The 19,882-nt window shown below is 47.4% G+C and overlaps 1 protein-coding gene across 2 annotated transcripts; it reads right to left on the reverse strand.

Moving 5' to 3' along the window:
* Positions 1 to 372: 372 nt before the first annotated feature.
* ralba (v-ral simian leukemia viral oncogene homolog Ba (ras related)) lies at positions 373 to 18,806 on the reverse strand. 2 transcript variants are annotated; one of them, XM_035409087.1, is made up of 5 exons: positions 18,488 to 18,806; positions 6,117 to 6,266; positions 5,576 to 5,784; positions 4,617 to 4,794; positions 373 to 2,707 (listed from the first exon to the last, which is right to left on the reverse strand). In XM_035409087.1, the coding sequence occupies exons 2-5, from the start codon at positions 6,228 to 6,230 to the stop codon at positions 2,588 to 2,590; spliced, it is 621 nt and encodes a 206-aa protein (XP_035264978.1). In that variant the 5' UTR covers positions 6,231 to 6,266; positions 18,488 to 18,806; the 3' UTR covers positions 373 to 2,587. The 2 variants fall into 2 exon arrangements, with proteins under 2 accessions (XP_035264978.1, XP_035264979.1); XM_035409088.1 differs by lacking the exon at positions 18,488 to 18,806 and adding an exon at positions 8,807 to 8,939.
* Between the last annotated feature and the right edge of the window lie 1,076 nt (positions 18,807 to 19,882).

Raw genomic sequence — 19,882 nt, forward strand, 5'->3', positions numbered from 1 at the left:
CTAACTAAAAACGTCCAGCAGAGGGCAGTAGTGTACACAGCCGGAGTGAGGACCACTGAAAGACCATTTTCTCCATGACATCTGGGGAAGGTTGGACTATTTCCTGACTAGTTTCTGTGAAAGAGATTAATTGCATCGTAACTGGTTTTATAACCCTTCATATCAATTGCATGCTACGTTAATATAGTAGGTAAATTCCTCCAAATCCAGACTGTGTGCATGGTCTCTATTGCATGAATGTGTGGATAAACACCAGAACCTTTCTTTCATTGCTTTGTTCATTTTCTAAAAAGTCTGCTGGCTTTTGTAAACGTAATTTTTCCTCATGACACCCGACGGCAACGATACAGACGTCATAAATCACCAGACAGGTTTTTACAAAGAAGAAGCGTTTATTTGGCAACATATTCTGACGTTTATGTTACAAAAAACAGCGAGTGAACTGAAGAATTATTCATACAAACAGCGATTCAGCTTTAAAAGGTCTGGACAGGACGTACTTTTAAGAGGAGAGTGAACAAGGCGAGGATGAAAACACTACCCTGCTGAGGGGAACCCTTACACAGAGGAGGGAACCCCTACACAGAGCAGTGAACACTTACACTCCCTCAAAACTGTTCCACAGACAGGAATCGGGGAAATTAAACGGCAAAGCTGTAATATTCCGTAGGCAATCAAAAGGGTGGGAGGAGGTGGAATTATACAAAGTGACAAGATGGAAAACAATAATCTGTCACCCTTAAAGTTTGGCACCTTAAACCTACAAGGCAATTTCCTCAGTACGCAGAGGGTCATAGTGGATGATTCTATTATCTATTGGACCATATTGGCAATGTAGTGCACTTATATTTCCAGGTCAGGATTCCATGCCAGCTTCTATTCTTAATCAGCCTCAATCAATTATCCGATTTATAATTTTAGCTACATTCATTGATAACCCCATTAATCACAGCGGTCCTTGTGTCCCTTACCATGGTCTGATCTATAACTTGATACAGGCGTTGGTGAATAGAGCTAATTAGCTGATTGAACCAAGATTAACTGGTGGAAGGGAAGACCTTAAAATGCATCAGCCCTCCAGGAACAGAACGAGCCCAGCCCTGGTATATACTGTAATCGTGAGGGGGGGGGGGTGGGGACTACAGCTGGTACTGCAGTACTGTGCGTGCTCACAAGGGGGCATGACTGTCAAGTAAGGGTCAGAGTAATGCCGTGGCTCCGTCTCTCTGGCGATGCGACGGCTCTGACTGCTTCCGGAACACCAGTCCAAGGAGATGACCTTGTTACTCACATCCAGGAAACCCAGCGGATATTGTGGCCTTCCAGGACTGGATTCTGACACCCAAGGTCTAACCAAACCGGCGGAGCCTCACACACTGACTCCCATGGCCTGTTATTCCTGAGTAGCATCCATCAATCAAATGCGTTCTGTAGGCTGCTGAGTTGTTACATTTGTTTACCTCAGAGGTCGACAGAAAATGGACCCGTTAGGCCCCGTACCACAACAGGAACCAGAACCAGGTCGGTCTGGAGGCTGTTCTTGGGTTCCCAACAGTATTTTCCCTCCTTCCTGTTGTTTCCCCAGCTAGAAACAGAGTTTGTTTGCCTGCTGGAATCCTAAAATACTTGATCGCTGGAGTTCACAATGGCCATTACTTAACAGTGACATGAGTTGAAGGCTCACTTCTGTCTAGCCTGCACTGCAAGCATCTGAACCATCTCCACTTTCCCACAGTGAGGTCAGCAGATTTCTTCCATTCCGACTAAACTGAATTAGCGCTAGCCGCTTCGCTTCCATTATGAGCATGTTAAAGGAAGCAACCGCTGGAGCAGTGTGGTTATACAGTTAACAGCTAGAATGAGCTTTGTGATAGCACAGCTTTACATCGTGTGGTTCTTGCTCAGCATGACAGAAGAGACTGAGGGAAAACAGACCAGGTGCAGAACATAATTTCCGCCTGGATCTGGTTTTCATCTCCAGAGCAGAGGCCAATGAGAGGAAGTCGCACAGCTAAGCATAGACTGACCGCCCAATAGAAAAAATCACATGTGCTTTGTACAGGTAGGACTTCAACCTTCCCAGGTCGCCATGACTACATCTAAAATGTGTGTGTTTGTGAGTGTGCGCGCACAATAATCAGCATAAACACAAGTCCCCCGCCAAATGCGCCAACAACTTTAAAAATACAAACAGGAAAGCTACATTACAAAGAGGAAATAAAAGGTTAGTGTTGGAAACAATTCGGCAGCTGAATCTTACGAAGAAAAAAATCCCATGATGCCTCACTGTCACTGGATTTATGGAGTCTCCTAATATTGGGCAGTGTGTGTGTGTGAGTTGTGTGTTGGGAGGGATTTATGGAGTCTCCTAATATTGGGCTGTGTGTGTGTGTGTGTGTGTGTGTGTGTTGCGTGCTGGGGGGATTTATGGATTTGATTACAATTTGTAATGTGTAAAAAAAAAAAAAAAAAAAAGGAAAAGGGGGCTCGGGGAGAGCGGTTCATAAGTATGAACCCACCATGACCGAATTTGGCGAAACGGATGGTTTCGTTTCCGACCGGTGGCTGCGGTTGGGCTGTGCTGGGATCAGAGTAAACAGCAGCGCTCTTTGAAGCTCTTCTTCCCCTTGCCGCTCTTCTTCCCGTTTTTGTCCTTGTTTTCCGACATCTTCTTCGCTCGCACCTCCCGCATCAGGTCGAAAAACACCTGTGTTTAAAAAAAAAAAAATGAGCAGGGTTACAGAAATGACTCCTTTAACCTTCACCGCGCCGTGTGGGCGATCCATTCGCATCTAAACTGACGCAAGGGTCTAAAATGGAAGCCGTACACCATCAGAGGCAGAAAGTCCAGGGGTCAGAAAGACAAACTCCACTGCCAATCATTTCTTCCACCCAGGAACCCAGGTGATTTCACTAATCAGCTCTACCTCCTGGTTTTAGAACTGTGACGGGGTCTAGAATTCCAGGTGATTTAACAAAATACTGGGGAGGACTTGTACTTTCTGAACCTGGATTTTCCACCTCTGTATACTAATAGCGGAGGCATTTATACAGCAGAATGTCTGCTGCATCTTTAAAATGTTCTTATACAGGCAGTGAGGGATTATTTTGAGTTTGATAATAAAGTTACTGCTTCTGTCACTGGGTTTTAAACATGTGACATGTCAATAACACAGCTGCTTAGGAGTATTTCGGGTAACTGCTCAACATGGGAGAAGTCATGAGAAAGGCACTGCACAAACATCCATTTCGGCTCACGGTAGGCACAGATGGTTTGATAACCACACCCACATGAGGTAAATAGTAGCCGATGTGCCCAACACCCACTCTAAGCAAGTAGGTCCGGTCAGGTGGTATCAATGTGCCTGGGGCAAAATGGTAACCTAGTTCTTTTCCCCTTTCCTTTAAAAGCTTTCAGACGGGATGTAATGCTTTGCTGATGTTTCATGGACTGCTCTTTCTAAATGAGTAGAACCAGGGCCCTGTTTCACAAAGCACAATTACTCAGTTAGCTGGACAACCGCACGTAGTAAACCCGGAACCCTCCCAAGTCTGGAACATGGACTGAAGTAAAAAGAGCAGGTCCGGGTTTTGTTCAAGGCAGTTAACTCAGAAATCCTGATTCGAAAGACCTCCCAGCTCTGAGTTACCACCCATTTCACATCACAGACATGGACACCATTCACTGCACTCAGCTCAAAGCTCAGACTGCAACCGAAACACAATACAACGATTTGTGATGTTGCCCAGCAAAAACCCAGGAAGTCATAGCAGACTCTACAGCAGCGATAACCAGGCTTACACTAGAATCTGCACTGACTCCAGAGCTGGGATATTGACATGTGTAAGTGTGTGTGTGCGTGTATGTGTAAGTGTGTGTGTGTGTGCGTGTATGTGTAAGTGTGTGTGAGAGTGTGTAAGTGTGTGTGTAAGTGTGCAGGTGTGTGTGTGTGCGTGTAAGTGTGTGGGAGAGTGTGTAATTGTGTGTGTAAGTGTGCGTGAGAGTGTGTAATTGTGTGTGAGAGTGTGTAATTGTGTGTGTAAGTGTGTGTGAGTGTGTAATTGTGTGTGAGAGTGTGTAAGTGTGTGTAAGAGTGTGTAAGTGTGTGTGTAAGTGTGCGTGAGAGTGTGTAATTGTGTGTGTAAGTGTGCGTGAGAGTGTGTAATTGTGTGTGAGAGTGTGTAAGTGTGTGTGAGAGTGTGTAAGTGTGTGTGTAAGTGTGCGTGAGAGTGTGTAATTGTGTGTGAGAGTGTGTGTGTGAGAGTGTGTAAGTGTGTGTGTGTGCGGGAGAGTGTGTAAGTGTGTGTGCGTGTAAGTGTGTATGAGAGTGTGTAAGTGTGTGTGAGAGTGTGTAAGTGTGTGTGTGTGTGCGTGTAAGTGTGTGAGAGTGTGTAAGTGTGTGTGTGTGCGGGAGAGTGTGTAAGTGTGTGTGTGTGTGTGTGTGCGTGTAAGTGTGTATGAGAGTGTGTAAGTGTGTATGAGAGTGTGTAAGTGTGTGTGAGAGTGTGTAAGTGTGTGTGTAAGTGTGAGAGTGTGTAAGTGTGTGTGTAAGTGTGAGAGTGTGTAAGTGTGTGTGTGTGTGTGCGTGCGTGCGGTCCGAGTGTCCCGAGCGCACCTTGTCCACGTTGGCGCGCGTCTTGGCCGAGGTCTCCACGTACTGCACCCCCCACTCCTCAGCCTTGCCCCGGGCCTCGTCCACCATCACCTGCCGGCGGTCCTCCAGGTCCGACTTGTTCCCGACCAACAGCAGCGGGATCTTGTCCTCCTCGGCCTTCACCCGCAGGATCTGTTCCCTGAGGGACAGACAGACGGACAGACAGACGCTCAGCGAGCCAATGGCACGCCTCGCTCCCAGGTCTCCAGCTCCCTTCCTTAAAAAAATCTACTATAAATCACCCCCATCTTTAACAGCGTCTCTGTTCTACGCCATCATCTCTGTTCATTCTCAGTGGTGATGATTCTCATCTCTATGACATGCACTGTCCTCTGTTGAGTTGTCTACGGCAGAGTTACCTCCAGCTGAGTGTTTATTCCTTTTAAGGGATATTGATGAACGTATTGATTTCTACTCAACGTCAGACTATCACATATCATCACAAAGGCCTGGAGCAGCCACACAGGATCCTGCTGCTCTGGCTGTAGAATGGACCCCATGCTGAACCAGCAACACGCACTATATATCCCACACCCCAATACAGTTACATGTACTATTATCCTACACCACAATACAGTAACATTTATATCCTGCAGTGTGCAGTGTTCGGGGTGCAGTGAGTTCGGGGTGTAGTGAGTTCAGGGTGCAGTGTGGTTGGGGTGCAGTGTGTTTGGGGTGCAGTGAGTTCAGGGTGCAGTGAGTTCAGGGTTCAGTGAGTTCAGGGTGCAGTGAGTTTGGGGTGCAGTGAGTTCAGGGTACAGTGAGGTTGGGGTGCAGTTAGTTCAGGGTACAGTGTGTTCGGGGTGCAGTGGGTTCAGGGTGCAGTGTGTTCAGGGTGCAGTGTGTTCAGGGTGCAGTGAGTTCAGGGTGCACTATTTTGGGGAGGCAGGCTGGCTGGCGTTCCCCAGCGCGGGACACACCTGAACTCTGCGGTGGCAGTGAAGGACTCGTGCTCTGTGATGGAGAAGACCAGCAGGAAGCCCTCTCCCGAGCGGAAGTAGTTATCCCGGATGGCGGCGTAGTCCTCCTGCCCCGCTGTGTCCAGGATGTCGATCTGCACCTCCTCCCCGTCCAGAACCACCTTCTTCCTGTAGCTGTCCGCCTTGGTCGGCTCGTAGTCCTCCACAAACTGAAACGGGAAAACGCCCGGAAACCATGACGACGCTCTCAAAGCAGGCCCCGAGTGGACAAGGGGGCTCCAGACTGCACAGCCAGATATTTAAATGTCTCTCCCCAACTTCTCGCAGAAGACTGAATTTTTTTTTTATCACAAAAGAAAGAATGTGTCTAATTGATCTAGTACTTAACATACCTGTACCCACCCTCAAAGCTTCAGAATCGCTCTGTGCTAAGCTATTGGCAGCTTGTGTCTCGTGACTATATTCTCAGGCTCGTGTTTACGGCTCTTCCTGAGTGAATGTAAAATGGGGACTTCTCCCCAGAGGCAGATGAGAGACTCACCTCGTCGTACATGAACTGCAGGGTGAGGGCCGACTTTCCCACGCCCCCACTGCCCACCATGATGACTTTGTGCAGGGCCAGCGAGCTCTGGTTCTTGCTCTTATTGGCTGCCATCGCTGCGATCCACCCAAACTGACTGACTGAAGCCTCCTGTGGATGAGGAGGTACACTTCAGTCAATCTCAAACTCACACACATACACACACATTACAGAGACAGAGACATACATACAAACATAAAATGAAACAGATAAAACTGTGTCTGTAAAGTAATACTTGCATTTTATTGTAAGTTCACGACACAAGAAACCCCCCCCCCCAACACACACACAAACACACACACAGTCCTAAAATGCTAGACAGTGTACTGACACAGATTTTATCCCTGATGCATGTGTCAGGGTGAAGCTCTAGAACATTCCAGGTGCTTTCAGTGACTGAAGGGGGATTCTTGATGCTTTCAGTAATTCAAAGAATTTCATCAGGGAATCCACTGAAATGCTGTCAGATGTTGGCTTAGACTGTGACATTAAAGAAATTGAAAAGCTAAAGCCATTTGCTTAAATGTTAAAAATATCCAGACAATTAGGCCAAAGCAAACCCAGAGGGAAAGACTGGGCAGTAGTCAGTACTGTACTGACCGTACCACTATGCGGACGTCAGCCCCAGTCCCACAGACCGACAGCGGGGGCGGGGCCAGAGAGGGGCAGGGCTAGGAGCGCATTATTGACACTTCGCTCTCAGGGCTCTTGGGCCCAGGAAAGCCCTGCTGGATCGCGCGTGGTGCTCAATAATATCACATCGCTACAGTGACCGAATGAATGGGGATAATGAGCGTTCGATAAAACTGCTTCACCCCCCAGGGGGCAATACCATCTATCCCCACAGCGCAGCGCGTTGCGTAGCAGACCGCGGCTAACACACGCAGCGCTGCCTGAGCCTGATAACGACCGAAATCGATCGAAATCGCTCGACATAGCCACTAATCATGTGACAACTTAAAAGTCCTGTCAGAGAAATAAGAAGTCTGTGTCTTGAGCTCAGCAGCTGATCGGATATAAAGGTTGCTGGTTTCAGACCCGATTCGTTTTACTTGATTCTATGCTAATAGCTGTGAAGATACACCATGGAATGTCCAATTGTGGATATTTAATATGCAAAACGATCACTCAGCTGGCAGAAAAGCTGTTTTTTTTTTCCTTAAACCTCTGACACACTCCAGAGGAGAATAAACGCACCTCAGCAAAAATCACAAGTTTATGAGTGTTTGAGGCAGTCCGAGCCCACACACACGTCTACACCCAGTCACATGACTTTCTGAATTCAGTCCTAGTGTTTTTCACACAGGAAATTGACCTTAAGGAGCCACAATGGAGTCCTCGGTTTGTGGCTGAGGGAAGTGGAGAGATTTGGTTTCTTTTTTTTGTGAACAATTTTTTTATTGTTTTTCATATACCCTAACCCCCTCCCGATCCCCAGAACTGGAAGAGACGGTTTACAGAAGTCAACAGTTCATTGCTCGAAACCTGAAAACTTCATCTGCAGCTGTATTCCAAGCTGTGATTGTGCTACATTGAGCTCTATGGATTGTCCCCGTAGATTTCTCAAGGAGAACAATATCATAGAAATAACCCAGCCATACGCTATTGTAAGAGTTCAGAGGCTCCATCCTGCCCTTCAGTATAGTCTTCTTAGCTGCAGTGAGACTGGCAAGCAAGACTTTCTGGTTAAATACAGTTTAGGGTCATCTGCCAAAAGCATTGCCTTATGAGAGAGAGGGACATCAACCCCAAGCGTTATACTTAGAGTGGACGCAACATATTTCCAAAACAGGGTGATTTTAGGACACTCCCAAAATATATGCAGGTAGGTCCCTATCTCCCCAAGCATGCAGAACTGGCAGGTAGGGTCCTTCACTAGCCTCATTTGTGATCACGAGTGGAGTTGCATAAACACGGTGCACCAGTTTGTAATGAATTAGTTGGTGTGAAAAATATTTTGCCAAATAGTATCCGACTGTGGGAAAACACTCATCTTCCCCAATTCTCTATCCCACATTGTTGTGACTGGAAGAGCTCTTAAGGTGTATTCCAGTATTGTATTGTATGCAAATACGACAAATGCTCTATTTGGAGAAGTGCTGTTAAAAAATTAAATCAGTGGAGAGATTTAAACAGCCCAGGCATGGAAACAGAGCCTGGGCGTGGAGACACTGCTGTGGAAACAGAGCCGTCCGGTGCCGGCTGTTATCACAGCATCTAGGGTGCGCCCCTCAAGGGACTGACCTGTCCCCTGTAGGACTACCTTACTGCACACACAGACACACATACATACACACACTCCTACATTTCACAGGCATGCACACACGCACATGCACATTCACATAATACACATACCACACACACACACACACACACACACACACACACACACACACACTGTATGCCCCCTAGATCGGCCTCCCTCTCTCAGACGGGCGGCTCGGTAACATTACATCACATCCTGTAGCGAGGTGTGCGCACGCAGACGTCCCGCAGTCTCCCGTCCCTCCCCTTCCTGCCTAACTCCAGCCACGGCCAAGGAAGAAACTTCCCTCAACATGTCCGCAGGCAAGGACACAAACCCGCCTTCTGTCCCTCGAAGAAAGCTCAAAACGGGAAACTGCGCTACGTAGCACTTAACATAAACTCACCTTAACGCAGAGTCTCCGCACCAGCGAAGTCTGAACAGCAGGTACGGCTCAATGTTTATGTGACAAACACCACGGGTGGGTATTCCATACAGGTCTGACCGCTCCCAGCGTGCAAAAGAGCAGACCAGTCAATACCCCTCACCTCTCTGTGTGACTACTGGTCTCTGTCTCTCTTTCCCTTTCTCCACCTTTCTCTCCCTCCCTCTCTCCCTCCTCCCTCTCCCCCCCCCCCCCCCCCCTTCTCTCCCTCCCAGGGGAGTTTTCCTGGGAAGGCCGGGCTGTTACCCTCCGGGGCTTTCCCTGCCCTGCGTTACCTCACAGCCTCGTCAGCGGGCGGACAGGTCCGCTCTCACGCTGCCGGCTTCATGAAAAGCCCTCCGCACGCATCATCTCGTCTGACAGGTAACCATGGTGACGGACGCGGACTCCTCCTCAGAGCAAACAACGTTTCCACAAGACGCTAAAAAGTGCGCTACGTGACCAACTACGCGCCCCCCCCATCCCGCCCGTGGACTGAAGAGCGAGGATTTGAATCAATAACATAACCGGCTCCTTTTTTTAGAAAGCTATGAAATATGACAAAGGGAAATTGTGGACTATAAAGTGTGGAATTTTTCATAAGTCATTTAGAAATGAGGGAATTTGAAAACACATCAACGCTGATCCATTTATCAACCAGGGCTCACCACAATGTGCTTCAGCAAGCAAAAAAACACATCTGCACCCTGGGCCTGTTTCCACACAGTTAAACAAAACAGCCAGTCGCATTGCATCATGGGATTAGCTGTAGGGATGGGCTTTTTTTTTTTTTTGAAAGTGTAACTGCTTTAATGGAAAATGTCCTGTGGCCGTTTAAGAACAAAATGAAAATGCAACATAAAACAAATAGCTAATTCACAGGAATCCCTATACTCTAATAACACTATTCATACTAAAACACACAGTATATTGTTGTGAATGCACTTCATTTGCTTGAATAATGCAGAGACAAAATATAAATAAAACTGTGAGAAATTAAAATCTTATAAGTAAATGAAGTACGAGAAATTATTAGAAAATGCCGCAGTTCAATTTAGAATAACGCCAAAACACGGATATAAGTGTGAACAAGTCAGCGACACGACTTTCAAAAATTTCACCAAAACTGACATCACACGGGTGACAGTTTTGTGGTCTTCAACCAAACCACGGGACAGCATTGCGGCACCAGAGACTCATGGACACAATCAACCTTGTGACATCATCAGCAAACCAATGAAAACTCTTTCCCTCTCTCGGGGGTTCACCCAGGAAGTCTCTCCTTTCCTGCTACTTCCTGTCATTGTCGTCATAATCCTTGGCAATGTGGAGTTCATCAGAGAAATGGCACAAGGTACAGGAAAGAATAACCACAAGAATCAGAACGTGCTGGCGTCAGCTATTCCTAAAGGAGGTCAGTTCTACAAAAGCAGGAACACATGTGCATGAGCGCACACGCACTCACGTACACACACACACACACACACACACACACTCATTCACACACACACACAGACACTCACACACACTCATTCACACTCACACACACACACACACACACACACTCAGGCCACAGCAGTGTAGGCCCTGTAGGGCTCTGAATCAAACGACACTGCCATTGGGACAAACGCGGCAGCAAGCAGAAAAGGTTAAACGAAGGACACTTCCACTGAAATCTGACTGTGTGACTGACCCAGATGCGCCAGTGCTATGCGACTGCATCCATGCACACTACTGAAATATGCATGATGAACCTCACGGTAAGTCAAATTCATCAGGATCCCCGAAGGATAGCAGACAGCCCACCCAGTAACCTCTCTGTCTCTCTCTCTCTCCCTTTCTATCTCTCTATCGGTCTCTCTATCTCTCCCTATCTCTATCTCTCCTTCTTTCTCTCTGTCTCTCTATCTGTTCCTCTCTCTCTCTGTCTCTCTCTCTCTTTCTCTACCTCTCTATCTCTCCCTCTTCCTCTGTCTCTCTAACTCTGTTCCTCTCCATCTCTCTCTGCCCAGAATTGATTACAACTCTACGCTGATAAAGATCCCTTGCAGAATTCCCTCTCCAAAGGGCTTCTCATTGGCCTGTAAGCCCTTGTATGGATTTCTGTTTGCACTAAGCCCGCGGGCTTAGGAGGGAGCCGTCCAATTAATCCCGCGCAGACAAAGCACTTAATGACACGCCGGCTATGACGGGAGGACGTGGAGGATCGGTGACTCACGCGGTCACCCCGCGCCGCGTCGTCGGCTGTGCCGATCACGCGTCCCGACGCCCTTCCGCAGCGGTTGCTAAAGGTTGCTCGGCTACATCCAATCGGTGAGCGGATCCGGGCGGCTGCCTTGGAGCGCTCAGCTCAGACTCCACGCTCTCAGTATGTAGGAACGCACACTGCAGCTGGACGGGACCCAAAGCGGGCTGGGAGTCACGGTAGGCCTGGCTAAGCGCTTATGGCGAGGCGCCACTCCCTGCGGCGACACGACTCGGCTAGTTATTGACTGATGCGTCTTTATTAGCATCTGGTCTAACTGGCTTGGGAGTATTTCATTAGCACGTTAGCCCGATCCGAGCTGATCTGTAAACGGCTGAGCGAGCGAGCGAGCAGGCCTCCGCCGCCGCGACGGTTTTGTTTCTCGCGCGTTTCCCGCCGGGTCCGCGCGCCGGGAGCCGAGGGGTTAAGAGACCAGGCTGAGCGCATGCCGTCCGTCCGGATCGTACTCTCGTCAGCTCCGAGAAAACCGAGCAGCGTGTAGCGGTCTGGCTGGATTCCAGTCAGACAGAGAAAAACAGAGAGAGAGAAGCGAGCGAGGGAGGGAGGAAGGCAGAGAGAAAAAGTGAGAGGAGAGGGGGAGAAAGGGAGGGTGATAGAGAGGGGGGAGAGGAAGACAGAGAGGGAAAGTGGAAAACAACAGGAGAGAAAGAGGGGAGAGAAGGGGAAAGTGTCAGAGAGAGGGGGAACAGGACAGTGAGAGAAAGGGACATAGGGAGAGGGAGATAGAGAGAGGACTCCCATTCACAAAAGCGGGTGTTAGAACGCGGGGTACTAGATGACTGAGCTGGGACCTGCTGCAGTACACGATGTGAAAAGCAGAGGTGCTGGCGGCCAGTGGCAGCAAATGTTAAAAACAGGCTCTCTTCCTGTCCTCTGGCCCCTGCGCTTCCTGCAAGCAACATCACTTCCTGTCTATGTCCTTGCCGTGCCAGAATTCAGCCACTCTGTCCCTCTTCACCCAGCAGGAATTCAGGAAAAGAAACGAACCCACGACAAACTGCCTCAGCAAAAATAAAAACCGTTAGATAACTGGGAATGACAAAAGCAAAGTTCTGCAGACTAGGCTCCTCACAATAATCCAAATTTCCCTGAAAGATGCCCAGACATGCCTATGCTCAAACACACGCACACACAAATGCAAACATGCGCATGCATACACACACACATACGCACGCACACACAGACACACACGCGCGTGCACACACACACACCCACACACACACACGCACACACACACACACACACGCACACCAATATTACAGGGGCAGTGTTGGACGGCAGCGGTCAAGTGCTTTCATGCTTGATCGGAGAGCCTGAGAGTTTAGAGATTTGTCAGCATACGACCGCCGGCTGAAATCTCCATGGTAACCAGCCGCCCTGCAGTTTCCAGTGCTGCGAGGACTGAGGGAACTCCGGCAGGATTTCCCCCGTGTGCCGTCTGAAGCAGGGCAGCTAGAGCTTCCAGATTGATCTGCCCTGATCTAACGGCTACATGACACATCTGGATGAAGTGCCTGGCCAGACGACTGGGTCCGGGGCTCATCTGAGACGTGTGAATTATGAACCCGAGATGAACTGTGTAAAAGGACATAATGTGGCCGGGGACACGGGCTGAGTGAGGGATTGTGGGTGGGGGGTGGGGGGTGGGGGGATGGGGGGGGGTGGATCTACGCTGAATGCTAACAGGACCGGGGAAAGAAGGAAACACAGGAGCTCTTTTCAGAGATTCGGGAAGCAGAGCGCAGAATGGCCGGTCTGTACCAGTCTCTGCATCGGCCGTGCATTTAAACCGAGGCTTCTTAGCAAAAAAAGAAAAAAGCTAAATAATCCCTCGAGAATTAGCCTAGCGCAGCCCTTCTCATGTTAATTGGCTCAAGAATAGAAGTGAACAAACATCTTGTGTCCTGGGGTTGGCAGAGGCACCCTGGGGGAAGGGGGGGGGGGTGTGATGCTTTGGGTTCCGGTTGCTTGAATTTGTTGGTGTGTGCTGGCCTCGGGCGTGGCCAGAATTTTGGTGAGTAGCGCTTCTTTTTTACATTCACAAGGACCCCCATTCCCCTACCCCCTCCCCCGTAACACTGCCCTGCAGCCTGCTACCCCCCCCCCCCCCCCCCCGACCATTCTGTCATCTCTGTTTCCTATGTATCTTCTGATTCCACCACTGTTTTCCTGTCCTTCTCCCCTTCCCTTTTCCCACAACTTTCCTCTCCACACCCCAACCCCCCAGTGACAGCAATCATGAAACAAAGCCCCCCTCACCCCCACCCCCCTTCAGGCCCGGGGCTCCATAAATGGGTCACCATGACGATAAGACTCCCCTTCAACCCCAGAGAAGGTGGGGGGGGGGGGGGGGTTGTGCTCGAATAGGCAACATGCATGGAGCCTGAAACGCTCTCTACATCTCTAACTTCACACTCAGTGTTATATTTAACACTCACCAGGCCCCACTTGCTGTATAAACAAAATACATATACAGAGGACTTCCTGAAGCCACAGTAAAAGTGTTTCTGCTGCTCAGCTGAAATCGTGGAGGGGCTCGTTAATATCAGTCTGTGTGTCCTTAATGAACATAAACAACAAGAGAGTAACTTGATCTTTTTCCCATTTCCTGCTCCAACAGGAAACAGAGGCTGGGCAGAGGGAAACGCATGCGGGGAAGCCAAGGAAGTGCACCCCAACACTGCTTCAGTTCCTCTGACTGGTGGTCAGCCGAAGCCCTCCCCAGGAAAACAGCCCCCCCCCCCCCTTTCCCCATCCATGGTGTGGCAGGACAACCACTTTTCTTTCCTCCTTTTAAAGTGTTCAAACCTCTAATCAGAATCTGCTCAGAAGCAGTGAACTACTGATAAGGAAACACAGCAGTCAGGGTGACCCTGGATTAATGGCCTACAGCTTTATTACACTTAAGACCACGGGATTGTTTTTATGGATAAAGGGAAGGACAGGTAAATGGCAGAGCAAAGGTTCTCTCATGAATCAAATTAACACTAGCGCTAGCATGTATTTGTAATGACAAAGGGTTTGACCCGCAACCTACTTGCCTGCCGAGCCCATGTAACAATCCCATGTCCCACAGACACAGTGAGACAGGCACAGTGCAGAACACGGCGAGTCCAAACACGCGTGCAACCCCACAGGCAGCGCTCAGCTGACTGCAGAGGCATTTCCTGCTTGAGTAGAGCAGCACAAGCCCCGCCCCCGGCTGCCGTTAGAGAAGGTGGACCTGCCCACTACAGCTCCCTGCTGATTTGTTCCATGAACTGCATTTTTTTTTTCTTCTTGTTTTTTCCATACTTTTCCAGACTGAACCAATTGGAGAACTTGCCTTATCCTGATTCTTGTGATTTGCCTCCTGGCAGACCCCCAGGTAGAGGACGAGCTTGTTTTTTTTTGGGGGGGGGGGGGTGAGTTATGGAGCATCCAGCTCCTGGCAGGCTGGATGGGGAATGCGTTTACTCCTCAGAGAGGACAGGCTTGCGCTCCTCTCTCTCAAAGTGCTGGCGGACACGGGGTGGATTACTCACCCGCCGAGTCACAAATTAAACTTGCCGCTCCTGACAGTGCTTACGGTCTCCCTTTCCGCAAACTGCCGTCCTCCGAGCTGGTCTGCGATCGATCAGGACCGTCTCTCTCTCTCTCTCTCTCTCTCTCTCTCTCTCTCTCTCTCTCTCTCTCTCTCTCTCTCTCTCTCTCTCTCTCTCTCTCTCTCTCTCTCTCTCTCTCTCTCTCTCTCTCTCTCTCTCTCTCTCTCTCTCTCTCTCTCTCTCTCTCTCTCTCTCTCTCTCTCTCTCTCTCTCTCTCTCTCTCTCTCTCTCTCTCTCTCTCTCTCTCTCTCTCTCTCTCTCTCTCTCTCTCTCTCTCTCTCTCTCTCTCTCTCTCTCTCTCTCTCTCTCTCTCTCTCTCTCTCTCTCTCTCTCTCTCTCTCTCACTTTCACACACACGTACGCACACACACACACGCATGACCCTCTTTCACAAATGGGTCCGTGCTTCCAGAAATAGTCCCGAAGACACATTACGAGACTAACCCATCAACAATGCCAAGGAAGCAGGAAAAACAGACCAAGCCCGCTGGAGATATCAGTCCCAGGACTGTTTAAAGGACTGGGAGGGGTATGATTAAATGCAATGCAGACAGGTCTGAAATGACAGGACAAGGTTTAGTGGGACTGGTTAAGAGGCTTGTTAAATCTTGCAGTACAGGTATAAACTGCCTGAGAGGCTAAGCATGTACGGTTAGAGTCTAGATAACGAATGTCAGCTCTGCTCTGCTCTGGTTAAGGGTACCTGCCAGATATGAGTTAATGAATGAATAAATAAATAAATAAATAAATAAATAATGGCAGCACCGTAATGATTCTACTAAGTTTAACACAGTCTAAGCGCATGGAACGCCAATTCATTTCTGATTATTATTCTGCATTCCATCAAATGCATAGCCTCTTCCCTTTTCCGATCAAAGGCGTACTCATGCATCTTGCAAGCCTGTGGGCGATTTAGCTGTGGACTGACTATCCAATATACTAAGTCCAGGAGCAACCTTCACCAATAAAAGCCCTATTCAGCATAAACCTATATCTAATGAAGTTCCAGACAGCTGAGTGGTGCTGGTGGCCAGGCTCTATCATCTCAGAAACAGGCTGAGAATGTGCAGAATGCAAGCTCGGGGAGCACTTTTTCAAATCACCCCACTGCTGGTCGACAAGAACCAGACTTGTGTGTAAAAACATGGGGGGGGGGAGCAAAGACCTTTTTAAGGTCACACCCGACCAAACACACTCTAAAAGCTTGACCCTGGTGTAAAAGTCTCCCGGAAGACGCATGAGAACGCTAGCACGCCGAGAAAACATTCAGGTACGCGCATATGCATTAGGGATATGCATTTCATTTAATCTAAACGACTATCCAGTCGTTCCCAAGATTAAGGTAAATGTTCCAATAACTAAACGATGCTCGTTTCATACAGTACAGCAGAGCCCTGCGTGAAATTAAATTAATCTCTCTGAGTACGTAGCGACTTGGAAAAAAACCTCTTCGCCTCCAGTCACGCTTCCAGGCGTGGACGTGAAGGCGGCCAGTTAATTATCAGTCACTTCACAGAAGGTTATCTGTCTCTCCTGCTGAGCTAAGCAATTAATCAGTGATCCTTCTTATGGGCAGCTACTTGATCTGGTCTGGACACACGTGTGCCCGTCTGTGAAGCGTGTCCTCCCTGACCCAGTACCATGCGCACATTGCCAGTGTTTGTGGTCCCACTGTTTCCAGTACAAACGCACTCGGCCCGCTGAGGGCTGTTGACGTAGATTGGATAGCAGCCTGCACCATTCTTCCAGGTTCCATAGCAGAGCAGTTGGGTTGCTAGGAAATGGGTTTGGTCAGGGTAACCTGTCCTCTCAATTAAGCACAGGGCGGCTTCCACTGACTTCACACACAGAATCGCTGTGGAGGAAAACACAGCAAGGAAAGAACTGCAAGTTCCAAACCTGCTTCTAGAGTTGTAATGAGCAAGTAAGTGTATATCGGGGATTTCAGTTTGTTCACACTAGTGGACCATACAGGTTGTGAGGCGAGCTGCAGAGGTGCTTTAAAGTGTGTTATCTCACTTTCACCCCTCTCCAAACGGCTGTCATGTTAGCCGGTGCTACCCACACACTCAGCACTAAGGTCATGCGATTATACCCAACGGTCTGTAAGAGGGCCTTGCTCATTACATGGAATTTTCTGTCGCTGTATGGTTAAGCCTGCTGCAAACTTTTTTAAATGGAACTTTCAATTAATTCATCAGGTACCCTGCAAAATCAGGTACAGTCCAGCCTCGTATGCAGAAATAAGCACTGATCTTCCAAACCAGTTAACAGGGCAATTATGCTTGCACAAATAGCTCTACCTACCAATGTTTTTTGTTCTTTGTTACATTAGCAGAGCAGAGTTTAATTATCCCTGACATATGTGCTATATTTAAATGAAATATACTCTCGTACTGTGGGGTGGATGGAAAAACCCCAATTTTGCTGATCTGTCAGATTTCAGCCAAGGTATATGCGGGCAACAGGGTGGCAGAATATGGGAGACAACAGACAGGGTTCAGAAACAACAAGAGACCGGTTCAGGGTTAAGTGTCAGGAACAGTATATTTGCTCAAGGATTAGTCTCAGGAAGAACAGCAGACCTGCTCATGGTTCAGTATCTGGAATAATAGCCGTCTTTTAGCCTTTATGACAGTGATTCGTTCTGTAACTACCGCGCCAGCGAGCGAAACCATAAATAATATCGCAAAACTGCTTAACTATGAGGCATCCTAGTCTGCGGGAGAGCCCACGGTATACCGAAGGCCAAACTAAAAGAGTGCGCGTCCTCTTTAGTTCGTAAAAACCCTGAAATGATGAACGAGGAAGTAATTAGGCTACCTGTATAAATCGCCCTACATGCCTCTCGTCTATCTGCCCCAGTGCAAAGTGGCGCACCCCCTTTACTGTTCTATTGTTACAAAAGACATGACGCCGTTGTCTTTGATTCTCGCTGAAAAACTGTCTGTTCTACAGATCCTACACTGCGACATCTGGGCACGACTGGAGAGTGTGTATCGAACATAATTGCTCGAGCCGTTCGTAGTATTGTTGGTTAACTGGCCAGCTAAATGTCACGACAAAGGACTGGATGAACAACCGTTTATTCTGACTTTTTAGCCTGGGGCTATTGGAAGCTTGACTAGCTAGAAATATTTCAAAACACCACTTTGATATAGGGCCAACATTACTATAAAACGGAACCCGTTTACTATGACTGCACTAGCGTTATATTCAAAACAGATGCGCAACTGTAGCATATGTACATACCTAACATAGAGCGGGGGTAAACTACAAACTTAGCCAGGAGTGACTTTAGGGGAAGTTTACTAAGCTTGCTAAGGCAAAGGAAATGACTAGCCATAGATAGAGCTAGCTAGTGCAGGTACATTACTCAGGCAAATGTAACGTTCCTAAAACACAAAAATAACTTGTATAAGTTCTGATATCAACTGGGTGCACGTGGTCTTAATATTGCTCAGGATTTTAGGTGCCCCAACTGTGTCAACAGTTACAAATTAAACATCAGCTAGTTGACTACAACCCGTGCCTTCCTGTGTAATCCACCCTTCTCTTCTGCCACATCCCAAATAACCCCCGCCTTCCTCCCACTCAAACCAGCTCCTGATTGGGTCCGCGTGGTTTGTCACGCGGGAACTCTCACGCATATAGCCCACTATTGGTTGTCTAGTTTGTCAGTCAATCGACGCTAAACATAATCAGCTGTATCGTTTACCCAAATGAATAAAGATAACAGTCGGTCCCTGTACGACTTCGGTGTAAGGATCAATCGTTAAACATACTGATCAAAAACAGTTTTGAAAATCTTACCGAGTTTTAACCTTGAATTTCTTCTTTCAGGATGCTATCTTGATGAAAGCATTAATGTACCAAGGCATAGGGGAGCCGAGTTTCAATGCTTCCAACCGCTGCTACGGAACCCCTCCCTCCGGACGCACAGGCATTGAAAAGGGGAAGGAATTCAACAGGATGTGACGTTGCGAAGGGTTTTCTCCGTCAACTTAGAGAACAACAAAGAAAAGTTGTTTTCCGTAGCTTTTAATGTCATCGTGTTTGTTTTGATCTCAGGTGTATTGACTCTGATTTGTTCATTCAGCGTGGTGTACTGATAACTTCAGGACGGATTTCCTCCATTTATTTAAATTTGAATTGATATAGCCTACAATGGAAAATAACAATGATCTTGGTGCCCCCTGCTGCACCGTCTTAAACACATTGTTTCAATTTAGTTTATCGTTGTCACGCTATTTAGTTTTTTACTCTTCATTTTACAGAAACACGTTTAGAATAACTACGAAATTAATTCAATCAAATACTATAAAATTTCAAAAAATGTGGAGCATTCACAACTATAAATATTACGTCTGAACATTCTTCTTGTTGTTGTAGTTATTATTGTAAAGTTTAAAGTATGCCATAAAGTAAGTAATCTGGCAGAGGTACAGGTTTTTTCATTCCACATTATAATGACTTGATTGAAATGAAGGGTCATTTGCATTGGTTAAACCTGACACTTGTTTTTGCTGGAGTTGTTCTTCAGGTAAGAAAATTACGTTATGAATTTGGAGAATGCAAAATAACTGCATTTTGTTCACTGCTAACTTCAGGTTCATTTTTATCAGCTTCTGAATTTGTGACCTTTTGTATCCAATTTTCTGACATGAAATAAATTCGCATGTAATTGCGATGCACACCACCAGTCACTTGAAACCTAACTGTAACAATTCTCATGTTGGTTCTAGGCTATATCATGTGACTTTCAATAATATGTAGGTCTACATTTAAATATTATTCTATTATATTTTCAGACAGAAAAACTGGAATGGGGTGCTAGAATCAGGTACAAAGATGGGGAATTGTATAAGTAAAAAGAAATAAAAATATGAAGATATACATATGTATTTATCCAAATCAATGGTCATACAGGCATTGCAAGAATGAAGTGAATTGTTTATGTATGCATGCTCATTAAAAACTGCTCTGCATGATGCCACAGTTCTGTATATGTGCGAGAAGAGAGTGCAGACTGGAAGTGGCAATATTCAGAGAACTGATAAGAAATTAAGAGAATATTAGAAGAAAGAGATGGTGGAATGAAGGGGTGGTGGGTGGTCGTAAGGTCACGTTGCAGTTAGGGGAGAGTCCGGATAAATGTAACAGTTTTTGGATGTTGTTCATTTACTCAGAAAACATTAAGCCCAAGAC

The sequence above is a fragment of the Anguilla anguilla genome, chromosome 3 (assembly GCF_013347855.1).
Source record: "Anguilla anguilla isolate fAngAng1 chromosome 3, fAngAng1.pri, whole genome shotgun sequence".
NCBI classification, from domain to species: Eukaryota; Metazoa; Chordata; class Actinopteri; order Anguilliformes; family Anguillidae; genus Anguilla; species Anguilla anguilla.

Excerpts from the sequence above, each read along its gene's own strand:
- ralba (XM_035409087.1), bottom strand. The coding sequence starts at position 6,230 with ATGGCAGCCAATAAGAGCAAGAACCAGAGCTCGCTGGCCCTGCACAAA. Across the intron at positions 4,795-5,575 it reads ACTGCCACCGCAGAGTTCAG|GGAACAGATCCTGCGGGTGA; the intron begins GTGTGTCCCGCG and ends TCTGTCCCTCAG. Across the intron at positions 2,708-4,616 it reads CGCGCGCCAACGTGGACAAG|GTGTTTTTCGACCTGATGCG; the intron begins GTGCGCTCGGGA and ends TTTTAAACACAG.